We start from the raw sequence: 9,987 nt of genomic DNA, 5'->3' as shown, positions 1-9,987 counted from the left end.
AAGTGCTTTTATTGGACATATGATGTAGTGCATCACATTTGCAATGGTTTCGTTATTCTTGACGCTTTACCATGTGGAGAACAATATAAAAACACTGATGACTCATTTTGCACGGGGGTGTGTACTAACTTTATGTTCAGTTAAATACTTCCTTGAATTTTCATGTCCCTCTTCCTCGTGACTGTCTTATCAAGCTATTTGAGCTGACCAATCAGAGATGACTTCCTTGCTCTATAGGAAACATGAATATGTGGAAATGAACACTTGTTGCTTCTTGAGTATTGACAGAGCTACGGTTCTTTCTTTTATGATTTGTTTTTTACTTTCTCATTTATTCATTGTTTTCCAACATGGTTCAAACTGACTTCAGTCACTGCTCTCTCTGAAAGATGAAGCACAGACTTCCAGACTTCTAATAGCCTACTGGTAATAAATTATGAACGTAAACTGCCTGGACAAAACAAAAGAAGCCACCAATAAAAAAAAAAACACACACACTATGATATTTCGTTGGACCGCCTTTAGCTTGATTACAGCACACACTCACTGTGGGATTGTTTCCATAATCTGAACCTAGACCTGAGCAACTGCAGCAACCCCAGATCATAGCACTGCCCCCACAGGCTTGTACAGTAGACACTAGGCATGATGGGTGCATCACTTCATCTGCCTCTCTTCTTACCCTGATGCCCCCATCACTCTGGGGGTAAATCAGGACTCATCAGACCACATGACCTTCTTCCATTGCTCCAGAGTCCAATCTTTATGCTCCCTAGCAAATTGAAGCCTTTTGTTCCAGTTAACCTCACTGATTAGTGGTTTTCTTAAGGCTACACAGCTGTTCAGTCCCAATCCCTTGAGTTCCCTTCACACTGTACGTGTGGAAATGTTCTTACTTTCACTATTAAACATAGCCCTGAGTTCTACTGTTGGTTTTCTTCCATTTGATTTCACCAAACGTTTAAGAGATCACAGATCACCATCAATCAGGATTTTCTGGAAGATGATGGTTCCCCACTATCCTTCCAGTTTTTAATAATGCGTTGGACAGTTCTTAACCCAGTTTTACTAGTTTCTACAATCTCCTTAGATGTTTTCTCTGCTTGATGCATGCCAATGATTTGACCCTTCTCAAACAGACTAACATCTTTTCCACGACCACAGGATGTGTCTTTAGACATGGTGGTTTAAGAAATGAGAAGCTACTCATTGCATCAGTTGGGGTTAAATAACTTGTTGCCAGCTGAAAGATAATCACCCATGCAGTAATTATCCAATAGGAGGCTCCTACCTGCTTGCTTAGTTAAATCCAGGTGGCGACTTTTTTTTTTTTGGCCAGGCAGTGTAGATAGATAGGTCACCATATGTGTAAACTATCAGGAGCAGCTATTACAAAATGTAACCACGAAAGACTGAAACAAACATTTAAGAAGTGGCTCGCTGCCTAATTTGCGTATTTGTGAAGACGGGTTGAAAATTTTACAACCAAAGCAAAACATGGATAAGGGTTGACTGAGATGACATAAAAGAAACGGAAAACGTCCAAAATGAAAACATCTTTTTATTGTCATACACTTTGTAAAGGATGAGTGCAAATAAAAGAGCTCGTGATCAAAAATCTAAGCCATCACTAAGCCATGGACCATAAGGCATCATTAAATACAAGCTTTGTTTCGGAGCTATCATCTACAATACAAGGACGGGTTCAAGGAAAAGAAACAACACAGCATCAATGCTTATGCAATTAGAAGGAAAAAATGGAGGAAGGAAAGGAAAGGAAAGTCAAAGGAACAGAAAACAAAGGCAACAAAAAGAACACAACACAATTTGTACATTCAAAAGGAAAAAAAGAAATAAAATAAAAATAATCACAAGGAATATCGATATACGGCAAGTGACGATAAAACATAGTCTACAATCTGTTATGTACACTTGGCACTAATGTTATATCTTTGATTGTTGTCCAGTCAGGTTGGCGTCAACTCTAGCATGTTCACAGGTCTTTATTTTATTTTTTATTTATTTATTTATTTATTTTTAACTGTATTTAAATGCTAGTCTGGTCATTTATATAATCTATAAATATGCTGAAACAATCATTCTCTCAAACAAAGCTCTTGAAAAGTTTTGCAAAGCCCGCCGGAAAATATGAGATCAAACTGCTCATTGGACAACAGGTCATCAGAAAAATGCTCACATTTTTATATATATATATCTATACAGATATAGATAAATATATATATATATATATAGTGTAGAAGAATTAGTTTTTCATAACAAGAATCAATCTTTGATAGTCCATCTCATGCACTTGTAAAGTTGTAAACAGTACAAATATAAATGATCCACTTACAATATTTGAATCCCAGCAATTCCAAAATAGACAGACAGACTCCAAAAAACAGCAGCAGATTGTTTGTATGCATTTTTTTCCCCAACACTGGCAGATGTGTCTATAATGAGGTGGAAAATGGCTATTTAACATGATCGGATTGTCTCTATCTATTCAAACGTGGCGTAGAGAGAGTCAAAAGCAGTATACAGCTCGAATGGCGCCGCGGCTTCCAATTCGTGATATGATACGATTCAGGTTTGCTATATCTCTAAAACATTTAAAATAGACTTTTTTTTTCTTTTTTCTTTTTTTTTTTAGACGTACAGTATGAAGTAGAAAACAAATGGCCTGGGGGGGGGGGTGTTCGGGATCCTGATATGTCTTTTTTCTGATATATTAAAGGGAAAGATAAGCCAGATTTAAGTTAATGTGATGCAGGAAGTGAAGGTTTGTGTAAATTAAATGTTTAAGGATAAAAAATACTCTTTTTTTTTTTATAGCAGTGTTGTAGTCAAACGTATTTCAGCTAAGACCGTCACATCAGATTAAGATTTTGCATCAACAGTATGAAAATCTCGCCAATTGTCACAGTGATTAAAGAAAAACCTTCATTATCTGGTTGGAATGTAAACGTATGGAGTCATAGCGCTTCACGGGTAACTTCAGAAAAAAACGAATTAACAATCGCAAACATTGGCCTCTAGGTTCCCATCTGACGGGAGTAGCGCAGTGTCATTTGCCTGACGTGCAAACATTTGATTTTAAAGGATGTCTTCGCTAAATTTCAGCTGCATTTGCTTCCAAGTGCAGATGTTAGCTGTAAGTAGCTTCAAACTGGTACCAGCTCCTTGTGCATGTGGAGTATGGATGTTTGTACCGTACTACAACTCAGAGTTAACACTTCCCGTTTCCCCTTTTTTTCTACAAAGTGGACAGTTTTCATGAAATATAATAATAAATGAAACTTTGCAACGACTGCGCTGCAGTATTTAGCTTTCTCGTTGTGTCCTATAGTGTCGGTGATCGCTGTGCAGCTATGGTTGCAGTCTTGTTTTGACTGAATCTAGCATCCTCACCAGCTGATTATAAAGTTATTCAGTTAAGCATTTACCTTATATGGAACAAATGCATTCAAGCTTTTCCTCGTACTGTTCTTTAATGAACTAAAACGTTTATGAAATCTGCTAATTCTCTAGTAAAATAAACTAATAGCTGTTTTTTTTTGCACAAACAAGAACAGAGAAGGATAAATTTAAAGTTTGCATTTTGAAATGACTACAACACTGCTTTTAAAGCAACTCATATTAACTTTTAACAGCCTATTTTGACCTTTCAGAGATTGTTTTGTTTCAGTTTGATGCCCAGAAAGCTAACATGTTATTAACCACAGTTTATGACTCAAAGTTCATGTATTAACTGAATAAAATGACTTAAAATTACTGCACTAACTACATCCTAGCAAGCGTCAGGCTTCTATCTGTGTATATTATAATTCCGTAGCGATCTATTTAAAGTCAAATAATATACATTTATCTCTGTTAAAATGGGAGGTGGGGCTCAGCGGTAGCATTTCCTCAAAGGTAACCGGTTCTGCAACAGTTGTCGAGATACATTTCAAGTGTCAGTGATTTCACAGAGTAGCGTCAAGTGTGGGGAGGCCCAGCGTGATCAGCCGTTACTGTTCAAACACGTAGCTCGTGTTCGCGGGCGATAGTCGATCACGGGCTGATCAGAGAACAGGCTCCCGTCAAAGAAGTGGGCCGACGCGTCCCCACACAAACGGGGGACGCTGGCTTCTTCACATTCAAATGGTACGGTTTTTTTTTAAGTTTTCACACGAACGTGTAACCCGGACATCCACACATGACAGGACCATGAGGTAACGTTGACAGAGTGGTCTACACAGTTGACAGACATAAGGAATGGCAAGACAATGTTATGAGGAATACACAACATGTGATGTACAACAGTTACATTCATTCAAAACCAAATAAGAATAAGGGGGAAAAAAAATAAAGAAATCTACATTTGTTCTCAAACATGTATTATTTTTTTAAGTCCAAGGTGTGATGTGATCTGTTGATAGTTACAAGCTATAGATACATCCAAGAAATAAATCAAATATAATGAAACTAACAAGTCAATAGTTAAAGACACACACACACACACAAAGAAAAAATAAGATAAAGGAAAGATATCCAGTATGGTTTAAATCAAACCAAAGGAAAAATGAGTCCCGACTGCTCTGAGAAAGCGGACAGTCAACTTCTCTGTACACACACATGCCATCATTCCATGAAAATACACACAGCACGGGCAGTTTTCATCACTGGGCTGGCTTTTGGATTCAGTGCATTCTTTAAGGAGGTGGGTTATTTATATGGAGTTATGGCGGCTGCTTTTTTTTTTTTTTTTTTTTTTTTTTTAATAGTTTGCTGATTGATTGTTTGCTGTTTTATGTCCCTAACTCATTTGACATACTCAGCTGACTTCCAGAAGTGCCCTGGGTGGGAAAGGCGACGGTTCCTTTTTGGCAGCTTTTCCAGTAAATCTACCAGCTTGGAGAAGCTGGGCCGCTCTTCCTGCTTGTACGCCCAGCAGAGGAGCAGAATGTCCTGGAAAAACAGAAACACGTCCGTTACACAACGGGTAGTCGTTTTGTTGAGTTTGTTTTTTTTTTTTTTTTAAAGGAATGCATCACACATGAATGAACATGCACTGCGCAAATAATAGTCGACATATTTATTTGCAGAAGTTGAAGTGGAGACACGTAGGCGGTTGTGAGGCAACAATATTGCATATGGTGACCAACATAATCAGGACTACAGCCGTGGCCAAATGTTTTGAGAATGGCCATTAATTATGACAAGGAACCACGTGCAGTCATCATTGCTTTGCACAAAAAAAATAAAAAAAACTTCACAGGCAAAGATAAGACTGCACCTAGATCAACCATTTATCAGATCATCAAGAGCTTCAAGAAGAAAGGTTCAGAAGGCTTCAGGAAGCCCAAGAAAGTCCAGCAAGCACCAGGACCGTCTCCTAAAGTTGATATAGATTCGGGATCGTGGCACCACCAGCGCAGGGCTTTCTTAGGGATGGCTGCAAGCAGGTGTGAGAAAGGTGAAGGCTTTTGGAGGATGCACTGGTGTCAAGGAAAGTGGCAAAGAAGCCACTTCACTCCAGGAAAACATCAGGGATCAACTTATATTTTGTAAAAGGTGCATGGATTGAACTGCTGAGGACTCGGGTAAAGCCATTTTCTAAGATGACTCCTTTTTCTGATATTTGGGGGGATTCAGAAAAAAGCTTGAGAAGAAACAGTACCAACAGCAAAGCATCCTGAGAGCATTCATGTGTGGGGTTGCTTCTCAGCCAAGAGAGACGGTACCAAAACATCCTCAGAGAGCAACTTCTCCCAACCATCCAAGAAGAGTTTGGTGATGACCAATGCAGCTTCCGGGTAGGATGGAGCACCTTGCGGCATGAGGCAAAGGGGATAACTAAGCTCGAAGAACTTCCCCAGACCAGAACTTGTGGTCACTCCTCAAGAGGCTGAAGGACAAACAAAAAGCCACAAATTTTGACAAACTCCAAGTATTGATCCTGCAAGAACTAGTCAGGATGTGACCCAGAAGATGATTGACAGATCTTCTCCAGGGCGAACCACAGAGGTTCACTGCAAATATTCACGCTTTGCATCATCTTAATGTCATTATGAATGAAAGCCTTTGACTTATACTTCAGTATATCAAGCAGTAAACTTCAGTCATTCCAAAAACCTTTGTCCACGGCCGTACAACACATGTAGCAGAGGCATTTAAGGTACTTGAGCAAAAGTGACTCTAGGAGACACAACCAAAAGTTAGAAGTTTGTGCTGGATTTATGCAATAACTAATAGCATACTGTATGAAATAGCAGGTAAACCACCCAGATCTGAGGATGGAGGCGTTTCAAGTAGTTTTGCAGGGTGAAGAATGTAAAGAATAATAGAAGAATAATCTGGTAGATTTTCCATCAAAGCAGCTCAACGTTATCAGACTTTTAAAATCCCCGTCTCTGACCTGACAGCCTTCGTAAATATCAACACACTGATGTTGTGAATTGACCAAGTGCTATATTTTGTTCCTACCCATAAAATTCAAATTAGTTTCACCTAATCAGTAATCTAAAATGTAATTAAACACCAGCCAGTGCAGATTTTTCCACATATCTTTTAATCACCAAGGTCACTGAAGTGCATTTATAAAAAAAATAAAATAAAAAAAAGTTTTTCACTGGAAACTTAACTTATGAGCGTTCTTGAAAAAATGTCTTTTGTTCCGCGGTATCGTCTCAAAACCTACTTTAGGACCACTTCTGTAAATCCAGCCCCAGATTGTTAATTGTCTTTGGAAGGCAACGCTAACTTCTCAAGTTTATCGAACGTGCGGGAGCAAAATGAGCTGGGGATCTAAAACCACGCAGCAATTAAATCTGAAAGAAAGGGTAATTCATGAATAGTGATAAATTAAAAAGAAAAAAAAATAATAACTCTTACTGATATCTCCTTCCCCATGCCTGTCTGGGCGAGGTTGGGCTTCATTCCGCTGCCGATCTGCCATATGATCACCTCTGCTGGCTGACTCTTGTAAGGCCACTCACGTGCGTGTAACTCATACCAGATGGTGCTGTGAAGACAGAGGAGCAGAGTGGGTCAGTGCTTCGGACTGTGTGGTCGAGAGAAGAACGCCGCTGTCATCAAAACACGCCTATAGAGGGTTCACATCCAGGCCAGAGAAAACACTAGCGAGCACGATTTCAGTCACAACAACTAACAACCATCAAAATCTTAGCTCTGAGATTGAACGAGTTGCTGTGGACGATGCTTCTGCAGAGTCGGATCGTGATCTGTGCAATAATATGGCGTGTGTGAACGGATTTTGTGCAGAAGAGTCGAAGAAACAGCACAGTTTTAATTGCCACTCAAGCAAAATTAGCATGCATCAAGCATCCCAGTGCATGTAAGTTGTTTCCATTCTGCTCCTGCACGTTAAGTTTGACTGGAGTAAAAATAGCTCTTTGCCAGGAGTAAGGGAAAAAAAACTGACGGCTGATTGTTGATGAATATGCAAAACAGCCACGGGGGTCACCTCCAGGTAACACAAGGACTAACACGGCAGCTGGACATTGTGCACCAGCGCTGCACTCTCCGTCCCTTCAGAATAATACAGTGACGAAAGCCTCCATATGGGGGGACCATCTGAAAATGCAATTGTGTTAGGAGTCAACAGAGCAGGGTCCACCCCCACAAATGAAGCGGTAATGGCAGCGAAGGAGAGACAGGAGCCATGGGGATGTTTAATCAACTTAGGACAAATGTAAAATTGGACTTGGGAGGAGGAGACGGAGGGCACTTTGATTTGAGAACCCGAGTGACACCGAGAAAAGCAATCTGAATGTAATAACTGAGGGAATCAGTGAGATGATTTGGGTCAAAATGAGTCAAGTGCTTTGTATTTTTGACAAAACAAAAAAAAAAGAAATAAAAAAGAATACCAGGATACAGAAGAAGGATAGGTCGTTTCGTGATTGTTTGTAATATCAGTAATATCTGTTGCCATATTAATGTGTTATGTTTTATTTTTTGTTTTTATTATTTTTCTTGTTCTTTGATAACCTGACACACCAGATGGTTTGTTAAAACACAAAACTGCCCTTGGAAAGTATTTGGAAAGGACAGGTGACGGAACGAACCATCTGTCTGTCGTCATCTATCACGAGGAAACTAATTACATGACGCGGAACAAGCGCACCAAAGAGAAACTACAACAAGCTGCAGCCTGAGGAAGTTGAAGAGCTGGCAAACAGGCCTGCGGTGGAAGATTCTTGGCACCTTTGTTCAGACAACTGGTGCATTATAACTTTCTTATGATCAGTTAGGATCAGTTACAGTAAAATGTAGATGTTGTGATACTTAAAACGCGCCCATAGTTCCTGACAGGAGAATGACAGGTCTAACCACTGTGGTTCAGTCACAAGCAGATAGTTGCAGGCGTGGGAGCCTCGAGCCAAAGTGGAAACTTTAGGTGCTGAAAAACAAATCACCTGTGCTTAAAGGTATGCACAGTTGAGCGCTTAGCTCTTTCAAGTGACAGGTGGCTGCCTTCCAATCTTTGCCCATTTTTTAATTAGCTGGGCCTTAGGTGGAGTCACGTGCTGGCAAGATGGCAACTGATTGCAGCTGATTGCATTCTTCTGCAACTTCATGCAACCAGATAGCCTGGTCGTTACCATCCTACGTTTCCGCCCGAAATTTGATTTCGGTCTCGCACGTTAGTCTGGCCCAATGTAATAGGAATCTGTCTCCGTAATGGGCGGATGCTTATTTTGAGGTTTAAAATCATTGGAGTTCCCTTAACCAATCAGCAACGTTTGGTAATGACGTATATTGTGCGCCGGAGTTCAGGCTCTTACGCTTACCACTTCCGCTTCCAGTTAAATAAATCAAACTTTTCCCAAAGCCAGTTGGAAGGAGAGCTACGACGTCCCTGCCATTTATAAAATTGACAAGACAAGCCTCTTGTTCTGGTTTTAATTCCGTGATGCTCTCGAGAGTTGAGACAACTTCGCGGATGGCTTCTAGCGTCTCTTCCTCCGTCGCCATTGTTGCTATGCTGTTGAACTACAAGCTTCGCTGGACTACAAGCAACTCGGCAGGCGAGTTCCGCGTCATCACTCAACTGTTCGCTGATTGCCGCGGTTACACGCGAACCACGGAAGTGCAATTGGGCCAGACTACGTGCCAGACCGAAATCAAATTTGGCACCAGGCTAGCAACCAGACAGACTTCTTGGAAAACCAAACCTTAACACCTTCGTTTGTAAATCCTCCTCATTGTCTATTCTTTTCATCCAGCCCTCCTGCTCCATCATTCTGTTGACTCCTTCGGCTCCTAATCACTTGGCTCTTCTCGCGTTTTAACCTCTCAAATTACTCAATCAGTTTCAAATTCATGAAGGTAACTCCCCGTTGGTTTGCGCCACTCCCTCGGTTAACCTTCTAACCTTCTCTCTCTCTAATCAGTGGACAATTTATTAGCTTCACCAGTATCCAACTATCTTCCTGCTGCCATTGCCTCATTGTTAAAGCCCTATATCTGCCCCAGTCACAACCAGGGGTCCATTCATGGCGCCAAGTAAAAGGGTGTCTTAATCTGGTACCAAGTGGAGTCTATGTCAAAATCATAATTAAGCCTTAAAATCCTTAATCCTGACAATGACAGAAGTTATTATGTCTTTGTTCTGTAAGTAGTGAAAATCTGCATCTATAATGAGATCTGTAAACACGTTAATGAGACTTGACCCTTAGTTACGTGATGTGGAGTTTCAGTTTTAGTTTCATATTTGGGTTTTCAAACCATTTTTGGAAACCTCTCGGTCCACCGCGTGCTATAATAATCCATGGTGGGATACCGTCTGCTCGACAAACAAAAGGGCGCCTGGTCGGAGGACACTTACCCGAAAGCAAAGACATCTGATTGTTTGGAGAAGGGAAGCTTGTCCTCCTCTGTGTCCGGAGAGAGCTGCTGGATGATTTCTGGGGCCAGGTGACACAGCCAGCCGTTGGGGATCCTCAGTTTGTCTTCTCTCCTGCTGTAGAAAGAGAAAAC

The 9,987-nt window shown here is 40.6% G+C and overlaps 1 protein-coding gene across 1 annotated transcript in view; it reads right to left on the bottom strand.

Moving 5' to 3' along the window:
* Positions 1 to 4,803: 4,803 nt before the first annotated feature.
* ksr2 (kinase suppressor of ras 2) overlaps positions 4,804 to 9,987 on the bottom strand; it is a gene marked incomplete at both ends in the record, with an annotated part of 106,430 nt that continues 101,246 nt past the window's right edge. Inside the window, 3 exons of the mRNA XM_084550715.1 lie at positions 4,804 to 4,950; positions 6,877 to 7,006; positions 9,836 to 9,970. Of these exons, the coding sequence (XP_084406841.1) occupies positions 4,804 to 4,950; positions 6,877 to 7,006; positions 9,836 to 9,970 (412 nt within the window). The remainder of the gene's footprint in view (positions 4,951 to 6,876; positions 7,007 to 9,835; positions 9,971 to 9,987) is intronic.

Source organism: Chelon labrosus (genome assembly GCF_963514085.1).
Source record: "Chelon labrosus genome assembly, chromosome: 9".
Lineage (NCBI taxonomy): Eukaryota > Metazoa > Chordata > Actinopteri > Mugiliformes > Mugilidae > Chelon > Chelon labrosus.
The sequence above is the reverse complement of the archived record's forward strand: the minus strand, read 5'-3'. Positions and strand labels throughout refer to the sequence as shown.